The sequence below is a fragment of the Lygodium microphyllum genome, chromosome 6, assembly GCF_053477565.2.
Source record: "Lygodium microphyllum isolate KBCC chromosome 6, Lygodium_microphyllum_v1.1.10, whole genome shotgun sequence".
Taxonomy (NCBI): Eukaryota; Viridiplantae; Streptophyta; class Polypodiopsida; order Schizaeales; family Lygodiaceae; genus Lygodium; species Lygodium microphyllum.
Genome location: NC_141140.1, coordinates 26052636 through 26075258, shown reverse-complemented (window position 1 = coordinate 26075258; position 22623 = coordinate 26052636). Strand labels below are relative to the sequence as shown.

Below are 22623 nucleotides of genomic sequence, written 5' to 3'. Positions count from 1 at the left end.
TCAAGTTTGTTGGATTCATCGAGAAAATATTTTAAGAATTTAGTAGCGATGAACAATACTATAACATTAAGCTTTTGCAAAATAATGTAGCAAGTTTTGAAGGCCAATAGGAAAAAATGTGAGGTAGTAAAACTTTTGAAAAATATAATTGAACATAAGATAGAGAACCAGAAACTCAAAAGCAATGTGTGTACAACCTATTGTTTATCCTTAGTTGTGGACAATAGCTCACATGTCCACTTGGAATGAATACTTGAATACTTGAATACTTATAGCCCACAAGAATGATGGGTAATATGAACCAAATAGGGGCTTCACAAAACAAGACTATCAAGGTTAATGGATTTTCTCATGATCAAGGTTAATGGATTTTCTCATGTATTAGTCAAGGGTAAACAAGATTTTAGCTGAATAAATAAATACATCCATATAAGATACATAGGTGTTACAAGAGAGAATGAACTTGAATGAATGAAAAGATAGAATACATAAGTGTGTATACACAATAAACATTGCCCTTAATTAGGGATTACATGGTGGAAGGTGTGAGGTTTCATAGTTTTGACAATGCGAATATGGATGATGAGAGGTCTGTAGTTACAAAGACCCCATAGTAGCACAAATGTGCAAACTTTGCTGACAGTCTAGAGCCCCTTCGAGAGCTCAAAACAGGTCAGTGAGAGGTCTTGTATACCATGTGATTATGGTACTAAAGCAGAAGGTTGAAGCTCCATTTGTCTCCATCTTTGAGCGATGCTTTTCACCAGCCCTTCCATATACATAAAGATGACATATTTTTGACAGTTAGATGAGCTGCTGATGCTAGTACAACAAAAGAAGAAATGCCTATTAGGCATGCACAAGCCTAGCTTTAGCACATTCTGTGACTTAATGATAACACACCTTCTAGATGCGAGCATGGCTCCTCGGTCTCTGTTTCATTTCTCTTGTGACAACCAGAGACCTCTCCCTCGAAAATCTGTGCAAGTGATGAAGACCCCAAGACAGATCTACCTAAGGGTTGAGAGAGCATTTCCAGTACTGGCTTTGCACACATAAACTTCATAGTCTGACTACATCTTAGGAGAAGAGGGATAAGGCACGTCTCAACAAACTCCTTCAATCTTCTCTCCAAGTGTAAGCACACTGTTGGGGCCTTTGTTATGAGTTTTTGCATTGCCAGGACCATTCTACACAGGAGAATAAGACACACCATCAAAAGATGTACTATGCTTGATTACAACAATCAGCTATAGAAGTAACATGTGAGGGTGGGGTGAGGATCTCTTGAATGTTAACTCACCGGTACAATGAAGTGTCCTGATTGCTCGAAGATTGAAGATATTCCTTTGCTGCATCGAGCAGCCTGAAAGCAATGCTCAAATGTGTAGGAAACATTTTGGATTAGCATGGAACTACAATTGAATGGGTTTTGCTAGGTATCTTACAGTTATATTGTTGAGGATTTATCAATATCATGTCCTTTAAGCATCCTAGAAACATTGAACCCACCTGACTAGAGTGGCATCGTCCACCAGACCTGCCTCTTCAAATAGCCTGTAAAATATTATAGCATCCAAGGAGTGTAAAGACCAGAATTGGGGTTCTGGTAGAAGGTTTAAGATGGTGTCCATGTAAGCAATGATCAAATTGTTGTCTGTTTCAAAATTGAGGGAGTGAGAAAGGCTTTGAAGGAAGCACTCAATTCTCTGCATGTATGAAATGAAAATATAATATGGCACTAGGTTAGGGCAGAGAAGAGGAAAGATGCAACTTAAGAAAACAGTTTGGAAGTTCAAAGTTATCATTATACTTGAAATCATCCAATCAAACTTCAGATGGGACAAATTTCACAAGACAGCGAGATATTTCATCCTTAACAGTGGCAAGCCTGGTTGATCACTAAAGCTATTCCCAACATTCAAACTGTATGTTCAAGCGCTACAAATGTACTATCGATGTACTATCAGCTGCTTCATGTGAAGGGAAGACTTTATCGATAAAGTGGTCTAGCAGTCCCACTTTATCGATAAAGTCTTCCCTTCACATGAAGCAGCTGAGAATCCATGCACAATGCATATGGTTGGGAGTGGCATCCTGTTGGTGAATAAAGTGAGCCTTAGAATTTCTTTGTGCAAGGTGTTGATTGTGATGTAGAACCCAGTGCTTGCCTTTCATCTACCCAAGCCTCAGCCTTTGGGAAGGCATGTGGGATTGGGATTTACAAGCCTCTTGAAAAAAGGCACGGTAAATATGTGCACACTAGGACTGGAGCACTGCTGTCTAGCTTTGAGAAATGACTTAGCAGAGAGAGAACAACAAATACCACTGTCCAAAGAGCTACCAGTGCAAACCTCACGACACGACTTTTGTCGAATTTCTCCAACTGCATAGGCATTTAGCATTATCCAAACCAAGGCAATCACTTCATCTTTGCAACTTTGATCAAACGTTTCTAGGACGACTTTTGTTATGCTTAGTATGCTCTCATGTACTTCCCTGTAATATTTTGTATCTTAGCTCTCTTTTTTTTTTTTTTTCTCTCGTAAAAGGATCTTAGCTCTCTCTCTCTCTCTCTCTCTCTCTCTCTCTCTCTCTCTCTCTCTCTCTCTCTCTCTCCAAAACCCGGAGATAGAAAAAAAGGATCTACTTGTTAGACTTAGTCAGACATACTTGGGCATGATCTGATAATCTGATTTTATTTAGCTATTGTCCAACTTTACTTTGTTCTTCATGATGGAATGTCATTTGACTTGTACTACATAGTTGTATCTAATTGGTCACTTGGCCTTTTGCAAATGTTAGAATCCTCCTCCCTAAACACGTGCACAAGTGCGTGCATGTGCGCACCTCTCTTTCCTTCCTACCATTCATAGCACGGTTTCAGTTGGAGCCAGCACTTGGGGGGAGCATATGGAGAACAGACAGGTACAGAGGATAAGGTGATCCTATGCAGAAACGAGCTTCAGCAGAGGATAAGTATTGTGAACAGAGAACCAGAGGTCCCCTTTATGTGAGAGGCATTCCAGGAGACAGAGAGGAGGTCATACATTAGTGTGTGCTACTTTCCACCAGATACTTCTAGATACGCTGTAGGCACACATGACAAAAAGGGAGTCCAGGAGGAGGAAGTTCTCCTGACAGCATATAGCACTCTCTCTAAAAAGATTATGAGACTTGGAGAACTTCTGTTGGTGGGAGACTTCAATGCAAGGACAATGAGCAGACAATGCACTACCTTTGATTTCAAGAGGCGATCCCATACAGCTACCTGCAATAGACAAGGACTATGGATCACACAGAGTATCTACAAACACTGGGGGAGTCACCCACTAGAGTCAGGAGCTACTGGAGCTAGGAGGATGGCACCATCTCTTCATCAATAATGGCATGAAGAGGTGGCCACAGTTAGGTGGGCATGTATACTTCTCACATGCCAAAGGGTTCCAGCAGCACAGTGGACTCTATAATGGGATCACGGGAGACAGCCCAGTCCATACATGACTTCTCAGTGCCCCCGACCCTTTGGAGTATGCCATCTAACATGGATGTTACGATATGGATCTAATAACACAACTAGAGGTACTTGCATCACAACTTACCAATCTATTACACTCTTCTATCATGTCTAGCTCTTCCACACTACCCAATCTTCCTCTAAAGCCAAAGCAGGGACAGTGCCCCAAAATAGTTGTTATGAGATTAGTGTCATGACACTCATGCATGTCTCAAACAATAGAAGCAACTAGGGAAGATCTTTGAGCATGAAGCTTGGTGATTGAACCTAGCTCTAATTCATTGTAAAAGACAGCAATACAAGATCGAGCACTACTGGAAATTGTACTAACTATTGAGCTTGGAGGCAGATTCAGGAGCCACAATTATTTATGCTTCATGCATGTCTCAAACAATAGAAGCAACTAGGGAAGATCTTTGAGCATGAAGCTTGGTGATTGAACCTAACGCGAACTCATTGTAAAAGACAGCAATACAAGATTGAGCACTACTGGAAATCGTACTAACTATTGAGGCTTGGAGGCAGATTCAGGAGCTTTATGCCTATCAGTAATCCCACCATTTGGCACACCTATGCAAAGCCCCTTTACCTGGTCCCAAACCCCATTGTCCATCCCACCCATAGATCATTCAGGGATCAGAGGGGAGCACCTCTTATGCCTACACCACTCTGGCTCCATTTCTAGCACCTCTCTTTAACAGAGCAGTAGTAGAGGGCTTTCTGCAGCATTAAGTATGCACATCATTACACTACCATTCACAATCTGGTGAACCCATGGATCTAGGGAATTACAGAACTGGCGCTTCAGGCAGAGCTCAGTGGCTTATTAGAGAGGCAGGCTCTCCAAGCACCTAGACAGGCTGGTTTTCATAGTAATTTCTGCACCCTAGATCATATTTTCACCTTGAGTATCCCAATTGACAGGCAAAGGCACAGGACCACAGATTTTATTGTTGCTTTGCAAATTTCAACAAAGCCTTTGACATAGTACCATGATATCGGCTACTCCAAGTGGGGCGAGGTAGATGCCCAGGTGGTTTGTCAGATGAGATACAGAGCATTGTAGGGCTGAAGTAGTGCTGCCCACTATCTCTGACACTTTTTGGCCCATACATTGATGAAATTGATGAATTCATAGAGAGAGGAGGGTAGTGGTGCATCACTTTTGGACTATTCGTCACTTTATTGCGTTACGCTGTTAGATCATCCTAATATCTGACTCGTAGGTGAGTTTATAATGCCACATGGATCCATTGGATGATTTTTCCACATAGAGAGGGCTTTTTGTGAACATTGGGAAAAAGAAGGTCATGTTCCTTTACATATCCAGACAGGTTATGAAAGATACAGTGATCAATAGAGGCAGCTAGATGGGGGTGACAGATTATGACATATACTTCGGTATTACTTTTCCTAGCACATGGAGCTGGTTATCCTTGAGACAGACAGCACAGAACAGACTTACATGAGGGTATGCCACACTTGCACAAGTGGAGCAACAGTATTATCAGGCCCATTTTCAAGAGAATTCTGCACAGAAGGATGGCTTTTGATAGACGGATCACCCCAGCTATGACGTATGCAACATCTATATGGGCTCCTAGCCTCTCTGCTTCTGATTGGCAATGTTTGGAGAGACCTTAGATCCTTATGTTCTCTATGATGATATGTAGTAAACCCTCAGGGCCACATGAGTTCATCAAAGCAAAGCTTGCAGCACCTGCCAAGGCAGTGGAAAGCTATATTTCAGACCGTAGTAACATCAGATGTATCAGATCCATGATCCCAGATAGGTTACCATGCTGAGGCCTAGAGGCATCATAGACTAACATGGCTGCCACATGTCATGCTATGCTGTGGTACTCGGTTTTCAGAGCATGGATTAGAGAGACAGGTTATCACCCTTCCAATATGATGAGTCTCCATACTTCAGACTCTCCCAAGAGGAGGGGCACAAGGTTTGGAGATAGATGTGATACAGATGCATACTCGAGACATTTGGTTGCCCCCTACCCACCAAAATGTAGCCCAGATAGGTTACCATGCTGAGGCCTAGAGGCATCATAGACTAACATGGCCACCACATGTCATGGTATGCTGTGGTACTCGGTTTTCAGAGCATGAATCAGAGAGACAGATTACCACCCTTCCAATACGATGAGTCCATCTTAGCATGTAAAAAGAAGGATATCCACCACCCTACATTACAGCTGTGGTAGCTCCCCTGTAGTAGACTGGCACTTTGTGCCCATGACTATGTGTGGAAGATGATCTGCTCCCAGAACTGGAACTGCAGGAAGAGCATTCTGAGTAAAATAATGCATGAGGAAACGCTCTACAATACTCCTCAGTGCAGGCCCCTTAATTATTGCTATGCACATGACACAATGGCACAAGAAATCCCATCAGTCAACACCTCTGTTTTGCGCATTGATGGATCCTAAATCGAAGGTGCAGAGAGGGAAGAGAGACAACTTCAATTGAGACAATAAGTTCATGGCAGCTTCGTGAATGGGATGTAGAGACTCAGTTTTAGAAAACAAGATTTCCAAGAGGTGATGCAAGAATGTATGGGAACCTTGAGGACAAGAGAGAAAGAAGCACAGCATCCATTATCTTACAACACTTGAAGAGCGGAGGGTAGAAAGAGGATGCACCAATGCAGCAAAAATGTCAAGTACAGGGACTGGATAGAGATTTTCACAAAAAAGGAAAGAGCTTCTGCTGATGTGCTCGGCTCATGTTTGCAGATGATTGTGATGGGCACCCATAGTTCAGGCACTCAAGTATGCTCATGTAGAAGGGGAAAGAGGGTGGAGAAATGCCCTTGAAGGCTGAAATTTGAGTTAAAAGATGTTGAAAGGTAGGCAGGAAAAGTAAGATTGCCTTTTTGAAGACTTGCAGAAGGATGTCAATTTCTCGAATCTTTTTGCTTCTTTGGTTGCCACAGATGAGAAAGTGTCTACATCAGGCTACTGAGGGACTTGAGATGTTGCTTTGCTTGATGTGGATGCCTTGGTTGGTCCTGCTATTTGCAATACCTCATCTCAGGTTCAGCACATTCATTATGTCTGGAAAGAGACATTGGAAAAGATGTGGAAAAGGAAGGGGAGATCTGCATCAGTTAGATGAAATACCTTCCAGTACAAAATGAACAAGCAGCAGGACAAACAGTGGATTCTTGACAAGTCGTTAAGCAGAAGGTTGTCCTTGAAGGTAGAAGGAAAAAAAGTTTCTCAACGTCTACTATGTCTAAGTCAGCCTATAAGAAGAATTAATATACAACAATTCATGTAAGTAATGAAAAGAAACGAAGTCTAGTCTAGTGCATTCCATGTCTAGTCACATCTAGCATGCTAGAAGTGTATAATCTTGAAGAGTAATGAGCAACTTATCACTAGCTCCATCAAATGGGTACGACAGTATCTAATATGTCATACATGGTGCAGGAATGAAGAAGGACGGCTCAAATATCTGCTCCACCCAGTAGTTCCTCCCATCTCTCCTTGATTCTTCTCCAATATTATGCTTGGATCTAAGAAATCAGTCTCTGATAGGGTGGTGATCTGCATTTACAGGCAGTCTGGGTCTCATGGCTGCCCTGTAGTTCCTCTCATCTCTCCTCGATTCTTCTCCAATATAATGCGTGGATCTAAGAAATCAGTCTCTGATAGGGTGGTGATCTGCATCCTGGCAGTCTGGGTCTCATGGCTGCCCTGATATCCAATGTTTTCTGTACTGTGAGTCCCCACTGTGAAATGTATGGTATGGGAGGAGGGATATGACATGCTGAGGGGCTTGAAGGAGGTGGTAATTTGTGGCTGGGATCTCTGTCTCTGTCTGTATAGAAGCCCCTGTTGATGCCTCTGTAGCTCGAGAAAGAAAAGATAAGGCTCGGTGACACTTGACTAAGTGTGGCAAAACCCTCTACAAACAAGCAATGGCATCTCCCTCAATCTCATAGTATACTGGGCATCTATAAATGCAAGGCTCCTCAGACTCTACCTCCCATGGCACAGCCTACATATCCTGTCCTTCCTGGTCAACTGCGCTGCTCTACCTGTCTCATTCTGGCAGGTGTGGATGACACTCTCATCTAATCAATAGCGACCCTGATAGTGTGGGGCATGTACACATGCATGTAGCCTGGCTGTCTAAATCCATCATCTGTCAATCTAAGGAAATGATCTTTGTAGTGCTGCATTTTGGTGGGTAGGGGGCAACCAAGTGTCTCAAGTATGCATCTGTATCACATCTATCTCCAAACCTTGTGCCCCTCCTCTTGGGAGAGTCTGAAGTATGGAGAGCATAGCATGGGCACAAAGTGCCAGTCTACTCTAGGGGAGCTACCACAGCTGTAATGTAGGGTGGTGGATATCCTGCATTTTACATGCTAAGATGGAAAAAATCCTCTTCCATGTAGCATTATGAAGGGTACAACAAGATAGGAGCTACCACAGTGATTATATAGGGGGAGGATGTCCTTCACCTCACAAGTTAAGATGGAGCAGTGTTGGACAAATGACAGATGTCAAACTGGAGAAGTAATGGCAGGCTAAGCCATAGCTTTTCTTTCCTTTGTTCAACAGTCACAGGTATCAAGAACTGATTGAGGGCCAGTCAATACAATCAGATGCTGAATAGGAAGGCCACAAGATATAATCTGTCATGTGACTCTGCACAAATATTAACATGGGAAGGGAAGACTTTCTTACATACATGACTTCATTTCTGCCACAGAAGGCAAAGATTTTATGCCCTGAGACTGAAACTTCTTCTCCTCGACGCCTATTAACTATAAAATGCATTGCAACTATTAGTAAAGAATACACCTAAACGAGCATGCTGTATTCCAAAACCCTCAGCCTGTACTATTGGTAAAAGATACGTCTAGATGAACAAGTTATATCACAAAACCCTCACCTCGAACTGTTACTGTTGGCTCCTTCAAATGAGTGCCGTCATATTGGAAAAGATGATCCTATTGAAGTTCCCCTTGGAAATAATCATTACCAAAATAGAAAAACAGAGTGTAAATCCAGACACATGACAGGATATAAGCATAGGGATGGACATCTTTCACATTGGCACTCTCAAGGATGAATGCTTAATAAAATAGCTACCAAAAGGGCTAAGCTAGCACTGAAATGTACCAAAATGTCTAAAGGATTCCTAAATCAAAGAAGTTCAAAATCTAAAATGCCTAAGAAGACATCTCAATTCCTGCTCATATGCTTCGAATCTCCGTGTACTCTCTCCCATCTTCCCCTGAGAATGATAATCTCTGAGTTAGAATCTAAACGTATCATGCAATAATAATGTCCTGCAGTCTGCATCTCAAGGTGAATCTGGAGTGCAAATGATCCTCCTTTAATGGCTTGAAGTATGAAAGGAGATGCTCCTCTTACAATCCTCATACCCACAAGCTGTTCCTCTCTCTGTGGCCCAAGCCACTGCACTATCATCTGTCCCTGAGTGCATTGGAAGAAGAGCTAAGGGCTCTCCTCCAGACCTGTTGTGATTTAGGGCAATCCCAAATGGAATGCCTCCAAAAGCATGAAATTTCCTATTATAGAAGCCAAAGAGAGAGTGATCCCCCCGGCCTAAAGCTCTCCTCAGAAAAGAAAGAGTGATCCTCCTTGGCCCAAAGCTCTCCTCCAGAATTCCCTTGTATCGCATTAGGGAAGAAAAATTCTCAATTCATATCAGTATAATACAGCATTTATACAGCTTAACTCATGGGACCATGGATCCCCCACCCCCAACAAGAAAAGAGATTTATATTTAAAAAACCGCAAAGGGTATTCCCCTAAGGTAAAAGACCAAGTACAAGATTACAGTGGTTGTGTGAACCACCAATCAGGTGGGCTATAATGCCTAACCATCTGAGGGGCCATGTTGAAAAAAGCGTAAGTCTGAGGTCTGCAGGAAGGCCTCTCTCCTCCTCATCCTTTCAAATCCTCCTTGCATCCTCTCCCATCTCCCATGGACAGTGTGGATGATCTCTATCTAGATCCTCAGAAGGGTCTCTGCTGTGGATACATCCTGGAGGCATAGTTTTTTCATACGTTTTTCACATGCATACGCATACAGGTATGAAAGTATGAAAAAAGTATGTTTCACCGGTACTGTTTGAACCATACATGACCTAAAAATTTAGCATACTTTTCTACTAGTATACATTTAATTAACCACATTTTCCTGTGACGTACACACATTTTAAAATGCACATTGTAAGGGGTTTAACTTGACAAAATTTGAATCATATGTGACCTGAAAATTTAACATTTAATTAACCACATTTTCCCCATGACACATATACATTTTAAAACACACATTACAATGTGAACTTGGCATACTTGAGCCTCATTGTGTAGACATTGTATAAGCCTACAGACTCACCGTAGACATTAGATCCAAAGAACAGAGAAAAAATTAACCTAAAACAGTCCAAAACAGTACACCGATCCAGATAAGTGGGTTGAAATACTCAACAAAGTCTTAAGTACATAAAAAGGTTTGCTAGATAACAAGCCAATTTTGCCAGATAACAAGTTGCCTAAGCCCTATGGAGTTAAATCGAAGCAGTTATGGGGATGCCAAGATATAATCATTAAATTTTGGGCACTTGGGACTGTTTTGCTTAAAAAAATGGACAGGACAAGTATGTTATGAATAACATGCTTTCATACTTTTCATACATTTGCAAAGTATGTTATCCGAAACATACTTGGCCGATGGGACAAGTATGTTATGCATAACATAATTCATTTTTTTCAGATGTTTGCAAATGTTTGTTTGCAACATACGAGTATGAAAAAACTATGCCCAGAGGTCTATAGCATGATTGCACCTTGCTGTCCAAATGTACCAGCCTATAGCAATCAACTCCCATCTGTGATAGTATCCTTGGGTTCATTGTGCCAATGCGAGTAATCTGAAGTGAGGATCCTTCTCAGATCCTGTTCAATAATGAGGAAAGATAGGCTCCCCTGAACATCCTCATAGCCATATGCTGGGCCTGCATCTGTGACCCAAGTTACAACCCCCCAAGTCGTGACATTCTCTGCGTGTCATGGAATATCATCCCGAGGGCCCTCTTCCATACCTCCTGAGCTCTGGGATAGTCCCGTAGGCGAGAGTTTTTGTATCTCCTCTGGCTCACCCCTACTATATCCAAGCCAAGAGCCAACTGCTAAGCTCCTATGAGCTAATAGCCATAGGAAGTGGGATATCTTGCTAGGCCTAAAGCTCTCATCTAGCCTCCTCCAGAAGTCTGATTAGAAATGATCCAAAATGCCCTGCCTATGCCAGTGGGACGTAGCTCTCATACTACTCCTCTGAATCCTCCTCCCCTAGTAGTTTAGCTAAAAAGGGCATGCCGCATAGCCTATCAAGGAACAGATCCCTCCACACCCACTCTCCTGGATCCCACTGTAATCCGTGTAGAGGCCTCCTCTGATAATCCCAATATCTCCATCCATCTTGTAGATGGATGCCTAGGTCTAGGTCAATGCACCGCTTCTTCTCAGTGTGCCACTATTCCAATCCTCTATTTGGAGCATCCTATGAACTCTATGAGGTCCAAGTCCTCTTGTTCGATGCATCTAGTTTGAAAGGTGATCTCAATCAAATGTTCTCTCATTTTGAGACCTGCAACGACTTCACATTTATTCCCTCACCTATACCCATAGACAAAGACACAATCAACACAAGAATTGTCGATACACAAGAACTTTCTCAAGCAGGATCTTCCCCAACTTTAGATATGCTGCCATCTTGCAGATTGTAGCTTACCATTCTAACACTGAATATAAAATCAAGAGAGCAGAAAATTGATTTCTTTGCATAAGAAAGGTATATACGGTTGAAGGCTTGTAACCAAGTTTTGGTTTGTCAGCAATGAACAGATCTCAGGAATGTGACTCTGAAGTAGAGTAACCTGGCTTCCTTGCATTAGATATGATAGTATTTTCAGCCCATTACCACTATTCTGTATTGATATATCAGCATCACAGTTCCCATTTATTCGTGGTATCAAAATTTCCATGTAGGATGATGGATCAACAAAGAATCCAAGAAGCCGTACACAGTCTGCAATCTGTCATTATAAATCAAGATTCAATCATAGTAATCCAATATATAACATTTTTCCAATTGCTTTAGATTTTCTTACAAAGGTACTGTACAATATCACAGGGAACAACATGGAGAAAATAGCCCCAGAAGGGTTCTAAAATGTACTCAACTTTTTCTCTACAAGTTGATCTGAGCATGCTTTCATTGCTGTTTGGACAAGACTTTGTAAGTGCATTGTTGCATTTTCTTCTACAAACATTATGAGGATATACAGCAGTTCTGCTGCCAGAACTTTAGGCTCTTGTTGCCAACCTTGAAGGTCATTGCTTAATGCTTTCAAGAGAATACCAAAAGATCTTTTAACAATTATTCTTGAACCTAGACAAGGCCTTCCTGCATCCAAGCAGAGAAAACAACGGCTATGTTAAACCAAACAAAGTAGCAAAATTTTTGTTCATTTCTTAAGGAAGTAACACAGTTTAGCTAGAATAGCATAGCAAATGAAGGATAGAAAAAAGGTTGCTTGGGATACAAAAGTAACTGGTTTATCTTGTCGCTTTTCCCTTGCAAAATAGGCAAATTAGCCATATTGAGACAGATTGGCTTGCATACACTTGTGTTGAAGATCACTCGGAAAGCTGTCAGCAGGGGAGGCTTCACCTCCTACTAGAAGGCCAACAAGAAAGCAGTCTTTGAGAGCTTGTCCTCTCAAGCACACTCCCACCTCTCAAATCCACTATTAGCTCTAACTTGGTGAGTAGATGCAGAAGTGAGTAGCTACTCTTCAAACTTCAGCATATTCTCAATAAGGTCATGTCCTATTTACGACGACTCCATGAGCACTCAATAGCTACCCCCAAAATGGGACCAGCTCTTGCCATGTCAAAGTCTCATGCATCTGTTAAGTTGGAATAGAAGATGTCATACTTGAGGGAGGGGAAGATGAACAAGCAGTGTAATTGCATATCCTCGGATGCTATGACCTTCCTATAGGTTGCCAACTTGCTTGGTAGTCGCTCATCTTGTTGATGTGGTCCCTCATGGTGAGATAATCGAACGGCAACAAATGCAGCAGCCACATTTTCGACATAAGCCTGTGAAAGAATGATCAATCTCATATAGACTCTTATTTCTAGTCCAAATTTGGCTACTATCAATAGTAAGCTTCACATGAACCAACATTTTCCTTTGAAGAAAAGAAGATTCTTTTTTTAAGGCAAAGTACAAGATTAGCCCTATACATGACTTCCAACATATGACAAATGTAAAACAAAATGGAAATCTAATACAAGGCTGAGTGAATAACCAACCATTAGGTCTATAATGCTAGACCATGTGCGGCTCAAAATGAAAGAAAGTGCCAAACACCACAGATCCTGAGAAGAACATCTCTCCTCATAATCTCTGAGTCACCCTGTAGCCTCTCCCATCTCCCATAGTGTCAAGAAAGAGTCTATACCATAGTAACATGGGACGGGGAACGGGAACGGGGTTGGGTAAAGGATTGGGTAAAGGGTAAAGGACCGTCCCGGGGACAGGGGAAAAAACGGCAATTAAAAAGTTGTTTTTTTTTAGTATTTTAAAATCACACTAAATCTACTCTAAGAGAGGAACATTTGAAGGACACATTTGCACCAAATAGAAGAAAATAGAGCATCATATTAGGAAATCCAAAAGACTCGTGACCACTCGTCACTCAAGAGTCAAGAGCCAAGGCTCAAACTACAATGACAAATATACATAGAAGATGGGAGGAGAGAGTAAATACTAAAGCCAAAAATAAATACAAAATGTCAAAATGCCACATGACATAATGGCAAATGCTAAGTATGAGGGTAAATCGTAAGACTCAAGAGTCTAGAGTGCTCTAGAGTGTCAAGAGTCGAGACTAAGTAGTGGGTCGGCAGTGGGATGAAGCGGAATCTCCACGGACTCTGTGAAGTCCTCGACAACCTGTGGCTCCTCCTCACCTATGCCCTCAAGGTCCTCCAAAATCTCAGTTGTGTGAAGTGGGTCAACCTCTAGATCCTGTTGTGCCTGCTCCCATTCGGTCAATGAATCTACTTTCTTCACCATGCCTTTGCAAAGCATTCGCAAGTTGGAACTCACAAAGACCAAATCATTGGCACGATGCACTCCAAGGTGGTTCAGGCAGTTCCTCTTCTTAGAGGCGATGTGGCTATACACTGACCAAAGTTGCTCCAAGCAACTGGAGCTACAACACTGTGAGAGAATGCGAATGGCAAATCGCTGCCACTCTGGACCATCTGCACCATAATCCTCCCACCAAAGTGCTGAGCCGATCTTGAAGCGATCCGTCTATGCATCTAGCAATCCATAACTACCCCTCTTCTCACGATATAAATGCAATTGATCTCTGATTTTGCGCCTGATACCTAGGTCTAGCACTAGACGATCCAAGATAATCCTGAAGCCATTGCTAACCTCTCTGTCCTTTTCCTGCTTGCAACCTTGAAATTCAGGATCCACCATGTAGGCTGCTGCATGGAGAGGGGAGTAGTAGGCATCCCACCTTGTCACACACATGGATTTGATCTCATTGTAGTCCTCATCAGGAACATAAACCTTGAGGCGCTCTATCATCCGATCCATGGCCTCATATACCTTGCCGATGCATGGCAACATGCCATCGACAACCCTCAAGAGGTCCATGACTGGTTTGATCATGGTGTCAATGCACTTCACACTTTCCCACCATGCCGTGTCATTTGCTCGTGCTTTGCACTCTTGCCCCCTTGCTGTGGAAGCCTCTCGCATGCTAGAAACTCATCACTAAGGAAGAGTCCTCGTAATGCCCCACTACATGTGGACAAGCGGCCTAACATGAGAAAGTTGAAAGCAAACCGTGTCTCTCAATATTTGAGCAAAGAGAGGTTTGACCTCTTGGTGAACTCATGGCAAATTCTCCCATGATTGAGGACAAAGGTGACAATTTTGTTGGCTTCATCCATGACAAGAGCTATCGATGGTAGGGCCCCAATGTCTTTGATGAGATTGTTAAGACAATGGGCCATGCAAAAAGAGACAGTGATGTGAGGATATGTGGCTTGAAGTATGTTCCCTACTGCTTGATTTGCCGGTTCGCCATCTGCACAAATGGTCACCACATTCTCTGCTCCCATGGTTTCTAAAGTTGTTGCCCACTCCACAGCAAGCACATCGTCGAACTTCCCGAAGCCGGAGGCATCATGTGAGTCGACAAAATACATCTCTCCACGAGAGTAGGCCACTACTCCATGAATAGACCGCTTGTGGGTGTCACTCCATCCATCCACCACAAGTGTGATACCATTATTGGCCCATAGCTCCTTCATATTTGCCGCAGCAACCACAACACTCCTCTTCTCCTTTCCGAGAAGGGTGGTGCGAAGGGTTTCCAAAGAGGGGTGAACATAGGAAGAACCATATTCCCCAATCTTCGTAACCATGGCTCTAAAGTATGGAGACCTATTCAATGTTCATAAATCAAAGAGAGCATGTTAAGAATCAATATGATGATAAATAATAATGTTAAATGAACATAATAATTTATTATTTATCACTTGACACTAGAAACTCACAGAGCCGCAAGGAAAGCAATGTGATCATGAAAGAAGAAACGAGCCATGGCATGTCCGTCTCTTCTTTCAAGCGAGGATTTCAATTTTCCTCGAGGGTACTTTGGCGAGGACGAGAAGATGGGGTGATCGATGCAGATGGGCCACATGCAAAAGGTGTCAATGGGAAGATATGCGATGGCACACCTCTACCCAAGTTACCGCTAGCCTCCATAGGACGTCCTCGTGACCCCACCATGAGATTGGGATCAATGGCCACTTGTGGAGATCGCCTTGCCGCTTCGGCCACCTCATAGATTGCAAGCTTATCAAGAAGCTCTTGTCTTTTCTCCGGGGTCACCTTTGTGCAATATCTCGCCTCATTCCCGGATTCGCTCAAGAGATGAGCTTGCGCCTTGTTGGCACCACCACTACGTTTGTATCCACAAAGTTTGCATGTCCATACTCTAGCACCACCTCCCGAACCATACATAGGGCAATCGACCTCATCCCACCATGACCATCGATGTATCGTGGGTCTTCTCCTTCGAGTGGGGCCGGTGGTTCCTTCATGATTATCATTTTGTGAAGAGGTGGATGCTGCGGTAGATGTGGGTTGGTTTGTAGATGGGGAAGCCGATGAAGATGCCATAGATGATAGAAAATTTGAAAGTTTGATGAGAAGTAGCCTTTGAAGTTTGCCCTTGAGGCTTGACTCCTTGAGCCTTGAAAGTTAAACTTGAGCAATGAATTATGAGGCCCAAGGGAGGGAGAGTAGAGTCTAGACTCTAGAGACTTGAGAGGGAGAGAGAGAGGGAGAGAGAGAGGGGGAGAGAGAGAGAAAAAGCTTGTACAATGTAGAGGGTAGCCTTGAGCCTTGAGGCTTGAGGGCCAAGGGAGGAGAGAGTGGAGACTTGAGACTTGAGAGGGAGAGGAAAAGCCTTGAGCACGCCGGCCTTCAACCTTGAGACTTGAGACTTGAGAGGGAGAGAGAGAGCCTTGAGAAGTTGAAACTCTTGGCCTTGGAGTGTGAGTGTAGCTTGAGAGTGGAGCATTATATAGGAAACATTGGCAAGAGCATGGCGGAAATGGCCGTTGGCAGCCAAACAGTCAATTTTTTTTATCCAAAAATCGCCCAACGGCTCACTAGGCCATCCCCAGTCGGCGTCCCTGACACGCAGGCGTTCCGGGAACGCATCCCCGCTTGGCTCACCGGCGTCCCCACTCGGAGACGGGACGTCCGTCCGTTCTGGAACGTCCCCGCCCGGTCTCGTCCCTGGGACTACGTCCCCCCATCCCATGCTGCTGTCCTCTCCGTCCCTTGTTACTATGCTCCGAATCATTGGCAATTGGCTTGGTAAGAAAGTGGGTCCTTAGGAGATTTGGACGAGAGCCCTGAAGTTAGTTTTGATAATACAACAAAGGTGATAACGATGACGTGGGGAACGTTGGCTTGGCCACCACAGATAAAGGACCTACTTGTGGGTATGAGGTGTTCAAGGTAGTCAGTCCTATCTCATCTCTAGTCAGCTCTTGAGTAGGATAGCACAACAAACTTTTCACAAGAACATAGCAAACCAAGGTCGCAAATGGGAGTTGATAGCCAATATCATTGCATACTTCATTTGAGCCACCAAATGTAGCCATGCTCTATAGTTACAAGATATATCTATTGTATAGACCATAGTAACAGGGGACGGAGGGGACAGTAGCGTGGGACGGGGGGACGCAATCCCAGGGACAGGACCAGGTGGGGACATTCCGGAACGAACGGACATCCCATCTCCGAGTGGGGACGCCGGTGAGCCAAGCGGGGATGCATTCACGGAATGCTTGTGTGTCAGGGACGCCGACTAGGGACGGCCCAGGGAGCCGTTGGGCGATTTTTGAAAAAAAAAAATTGACTGTTTGGCTGCCAACGGCCATTTCCGCCATGCTCTTGCCAATGTTTCCTATATAATGCTCCACTCTCAAGCTACACTCACACTCCAAGGCCAAAAGTCTCAACTTCTCAAGGCTCTTTCTCTCCCTCTCAAGTCTCAAGTCTCAAGGTTGAAGGCCGGCGTGCTCAAGGCTCTTCCTCTCCCTCTCAAGTCTCAAGTCTCCACTCTCTCCTCCCTTGGGCCTCAAGCCTCAAGGCTCAAGGCTCTTCCTCTCCCTCTCAACTCTCGAGTCTCCACTCTCTCCTCCCTTGGGCCTCAAGCCTCAAGGCTCAAGGCTACCCTCTACATTGTACAAGCTTTCTCTCTCTCTCTCTCTCTCTCTCTCTCTCTCTCTCTCTCTCTCTCTCTCTCTCTCTCAAGTCTCTAGAGTCTAGACTCTACTCTCCCTCCCTTGGGCCTCATAATTCATTGCTCAAGCCTCAACTTTCAAGGCTCAAGAAGTCAAGCCTCAAGGGCAAACTTCAAAGGCTACTTCTCATCAAACTTGCAAAGTTTCTATCATCTATGGCATCTTCATCGGCTTCCCCATCTATAAACCACCCACATCTACTGCGGCATCCACCTCTTCACAAAATGATAATCATGAAGGAACCACCGGCCCCACTTGAAGGAGAAGACCTACGATACATCGATGGTCATGGTGGGATGAGGTCGATTGCCCTATGTATGGTTCGAGAGGCAGTGCTAGAGCATGGACATGCAAACTTTGTGGATACAAACGTAGTGGTGGTGCCAACAAGGTGCGAGCTTATCTCTTGAGCGAACCCAAGAATGAGGTGAGATATTGCACAAAGGTGACCCCAGAGAAAAGACAAGAGCTTCTTGATAAGCTCGCAATCTATGAGGTGGCCAAAGCGGCAAGGCGATCTCCACAAGTGGCCATTGATCCCAATCTCATGGTGGGGTCATGAGGATGTCCTACGGAGGCTAGCGGTAACTTGGGTAGAGGTGTGCCATCACATGCCTTCCCATCGACACCTTTTGCATGTGGCCCATCCGCATCGACCACCCCATCTTCTTATCCTCACCAAAGTACCCTCGAGGAAAATTGGAATCCTCGCTTGAAAGAAGAAACGGACATGGCCGTGGCTCGTTTCTTCTTTCATGATCACATTGCTTTCCGTGCAGCTCGGTGAGTTTCTAGTGTCAAGTGATAAATAATAAATTATTATGTTCATTTAATATTATTATTTATCATCATATTGATTCTTAACATGCTCTCTTTGATTTATGAACATTGAATAGGTCTCCATACTTTAGAGCCATGGTTACGAAGATTGGGGAATATGGTTCTTCCTATGTTCCCCCCTCTTTGGAAACCCTTCGCACCACCCTTCTCGGAAAGGAGAAGAGGAGTGTTCAGGCTGCTACGGCAAATATGAAGGAGCTATGGGCCAATAATGGTATCACACTTGTGGTGGATGGATGGAGTGACACCCCACTCATTGGACATCAACAACCTATTTCAGCCTATCCATCTTTAACCCCTCCTCCTTATCCACCACCACCATCTTATCCCATTTATCCATCTTCTCAAATACCTCGTGATTCTAGTTCCTCATCCCCTAAGTCTGCATTTAATGATAAGACTCATTTCAATGGATCAAACTACACCACTTGGTCAAATTTGATGAGACATATCTTAGACTCTCAAAACCTATGGTATTTAGTGCAAGGGTTGGAACCCCAACCTGATCCCGCACTTGTTCTATGCAAGATCGTCTGCTCATGGAAGGCTCCTAATGCCTTCGCTATTGTTGAGCTCATGCAAGGATCGTTGCCTGAATTTCACTCTCAACTTCAGCATTTCGTCTTAGTATCCGAGCGTTGGGCACACTTGACCGACTACTATGTGGCTCAGCATAGGACCCATCACATCAATTTTGGATCATAAGCTCCAAAATTTCAAAACCACAAACAAGGATGACTTGAAAGTCAAGTTGGCTGAGTATCGGCATCTCTGAATTCTCAACCAATGGGGATCCTAAGTCCATTTAGCTGGATGACGTCTATCATGTCACCTAGCTTGGGGTGAACTTCTTGTCCGTTTAGCAACTTTGCCAGTTGGAGCAAGCAGTTTTCTTCGCAGTGACCACAGTTGAGGTCCTAGACTCTTAGACTGGTTTAGTGATTGCTCATGGAAAGGCATAGCCTAATGGCCTTTACTACATGACCCGTTTTCTTACCAAGCTGATTGCCGATGATTCGGAGTTTCATTGCTTCTAGGCTTTGGCCACTACACGAGAGCCCACAAACTTTGAGCGTCTTTGGCATTTTCGCTTAGCACACATCTTGGCTACAACTCTCTTTATGAGCTATCACGTCAGGGGATGGTTGAGAGCCTTCCACGCCTACAACTATCTCGAGAGGTCTGTAAAGCATGTCAGCTAGGTAAGCAACATCATACACCCTTTCCTCAGTAGCCTATCACTTGTGCTACAGAAACCCCTTAAGCTCATTCATGTAGATCTTTGCGGTCCCATATCCACTATTACCTTAAATGGGTATACATCATGGATGATCTCTCTCCATACGTATGGGTATACTTTCTCAAGCACAAGTCCGATGTTTTCACTTATTTCAATGGTTGGGTACTGCTAGTCCATAACCAGTCTGGTCGTCGTTGTTGTGCTAAGAATTGCTCTTAGCCACTTAAACAGCCCAAAAACATGCTTATTTTAGGCTTATTTTAGCCAAAACCCTAAAACGGGTAGCAGATCAAAAGAGTTAAGTGGGAGAGGATCTAGAACCCTAATTTTCTATAAATTGGCAACCAGCCCTCCACTCTTCCCCCAATCTTATTTTTGCAGGTTTCAGGTGTTATCAGCTTGCTGCCCACACCCCATTCGCGGAGGACATCTCAGCCCTTGCTGTCCATCACTATTCCCTACAGTCTAGCGCCTGTTTCCACCCTCCACACACTGATTGCTGTTGTTTCTGCCTGGCAACTGACTGTTGATCATCTGCACTGCTGTCGTACAGCCTGCCACATCAGCAAACTGCTGCGTTTTGCAGGCTCTAGCTGTTGCCTTGACGGTTTTCTCTCTCCTGCAGTCGTTGCAGTCTTTCTCTCACCTGTCATATGTCGTCTGCAGTTTTCTCTCTCCTCACACCTACGTTTTTAGTTTTTCTCTCTCCTACAAGCTGTCCTGTCTGCGTTTTTAGTCTTTCTCTCTCCTGCAAGCTTCGTTTTTAGTCTTTCTCTCTCCTGCAAGCTATCCTACCTACGTTTTTAGTCTTTCTCTCACCTGCTGCCTACTTTTTAGTCTTTCTCTCTCCTCACTGCTGTCTGCATCAAATCCATCTTCTCACTACTGCGTTTGCTGGTATTCGACATCCGGAGGCTGCCTTGCTGTGATTCGGAATCCGTTCAGAGTACGACACACTCTCCAGCTCATTACCCCTACCTTGATCCTTGAGATACAGGAGTTCGAGGTATAGTATTCATTCACTACATAGTGTGTTTGCTGCATGAGCATCGTATTATTAGTAGTCATATCATTTCATTTATTCACTGTGTTCATTGTCTCTGAGTTACCCTAACCCTAACTGTGTTCTTTTCTCAGTCTATGGTTTGTCATACGATTTCTGTTTATGCTTCTCTGTTAGGGTATTTTCTTTACATGGTATCAGAGCCTGGTACTCTCTGAGAAACCTAGGCCTTTGATCTAAGAGCTCTTCGCAAGAAGCAAGAATAACAGTATGTTCAAATGACTTCGAACACATCAACACCGATTCCGTCTCCAGAATAGCCTATGCTGAGAACCGAGCTAGAGTAGGCCAATTAGCTTGCTCCACAAAGTTCCGACATGGTGGAAGACACATCTGAGTACATGGAAGAAAAGATAGGCAAGCTAACCTCTGAAGAATATAAACTTATCATAACCTATCGACGAAAGAAGATTGAGGAGCTCGACCAAAGGATTGCACTTCAACAAAAGTTTTTGAATGAAGGTATGCATGATTTTCACTCTTCAGATATTGCGCGTAAGTCTGATGATGTTGCAGGGCCGTCGAGACCTCCTTCAGGGATGGGCCCCCCTCTTGGAGAGCAAGATCCGGAGTATTTTCCATTTTTTCAGACTCTTCCGTCCTCTCCGATGCAAGGTACTTTTGATTCATCTTTTGTGCCTTCTTCTTTTACCTCTTCTGTTTTGCAATATACTGGCAGAGATCATGTGGAAGAAAGAGTCCAGTCTGTTGACTATGGAAAAGGTCCTCTTGAGGACCAATTCTTGTATATTAACACACGTTGCGAGGATTATAAGAAAAAGTCAGGTACATCTTCTTCTGCCCTTCCTTCTTTTCCGTCTACTTCACATAATCAGAATGAATTTGGTGTTCCTTTCACTTCATTACATGGTGCATCATCATCTTCACAGTTTCATTTTCAGTCTTTAAATGATAAAAATAAACAAAAAGAATCTACATCTCATACACCTAACTTTCAAAACCCACCCATCCCACCACATTCTTCCGCTGCTTCACCACTTCCATTTACACCATTTACATTTCCATTTCAGACACCTCAATGTCGCACCACACGTCACACCGGGGGGTTATGGAAACATAGGCACATCCTTTAGGACCTCATCCTTGCCTCAGTCGGATGGTGTTCCACCTACCTCATACATACTTTCGAGATCATTGCAGCCTGGGTATCCCACTCAATCTCTCTCGAGTATGGATCAGTTGCCTCCATAGTTTGCCTCCATGGCATTGCCTAGTGGACCTTCTGGTCATCCTGATGTGTCCCAACCTCACTTTAAACAAGGCTACCGTGTCCTAGTGTCTCCACCTACGCCGGCACCTTATGGAAACATTCATGTTCTAGTGTCTCCGTATCAATCAGCACTCATTGGATATTCACAACCTCATTCTACCTACCCACCTCTTCCCCCTCCCTCTTTCTCTTATCAGACACACCCACCTCAATCTCTCCCGAGTATGGATCAGTTGCCTCCACAACCTCCATGGCATTGCCTAGTGGACCTTCTGGTCATCTTGCTGTGTCCCAGCCTCACTTTAAACAAGGCTACCGTGTCCCAGTGTCTCCACCTACACCAGCACCTTATGGAAACATTCATGTTCCAGTGTCTCCGTATCAATCAGTACTCATTGGACACTCACAGCCTCCTGCCTACCCACCTCTTCCCCCTCCCTCTTTCTCTTATCAGACACACCCACCTCCATCATCTTTCCCACCATCATCTTACACCTACCTGACACCTCATGGTTCTAGCTCATCTTCTGCCAAGAATGAATTTAATGACAAGACTCGTTTTAACGGGTCAAACTTTACTACTTGGTCGAATTTGATGAGACAAGTCCTTGACTCACAGAACCTATGGGATCTTGTGCAGGGGTTGGAACCCCAACCCGATCCTGCATTTGTTCCTACGAGGTCGTCTGCTCATGGAACAACTTTTCAAAATCACTGACTAGGATTACTTGAAAGTCAAGTTGGCTGAGTATCAGCGTCTCCTCACTGAGTTCTCCTCTACGAGGACTCCCAAGTCCTCTGACG

The 22623-nt window shown here is 43.9% G+C and overlaps 1 protein-coding gene and 2 pseudogenes across 1 annotated transcript in view; 1 reads left to right on the top strand and 2 right to left on the bottom strand.

The window, feature by feature from the left end:
- Positions 1-365: 365 nt before the first annotated feature.
- Positions 366-22623, bottom strand: part of LOC148034396 (uncharacterized) — a 130799-nt gene continuing 108541 nt past the window's right edge. Inside the window, exons 9-15 of the mRNA XM_087679351.1 lie at positions 11762-11989; positions 11383-11611; positions 2355-2499; positions 1513-1709; positions 1304-1366; positions 904-1190; positions 366-769 (exon numbers count right to left, since the gene is read on the bottom strand). Coding sequence (XP_087535477.1) covers positions 702-769; positions 904-1190; positions 1304-1366; positions 1513-1709; positions 2355-2499; positions 11383-11611; positions 11762-11989 — 1217 coding nt within the window. The 3' untranslated portion in view covers positions 366-701. The remainder of the gene's footprint in view (positions 770-903; positions 1191-1303; positions 1367-1512; positions 1710-2354; positions 2500-11382; positions 11612-11761; positions 11990-22623) is intronic.
- Positions 13320-15805, bottom strand: LOC148034398 (uncharacterized; annotated as a pseudogene).
- On the top strand, positions 17601-18232 carry LOC148034397 (uncharacterized; annotated as a pseudogene).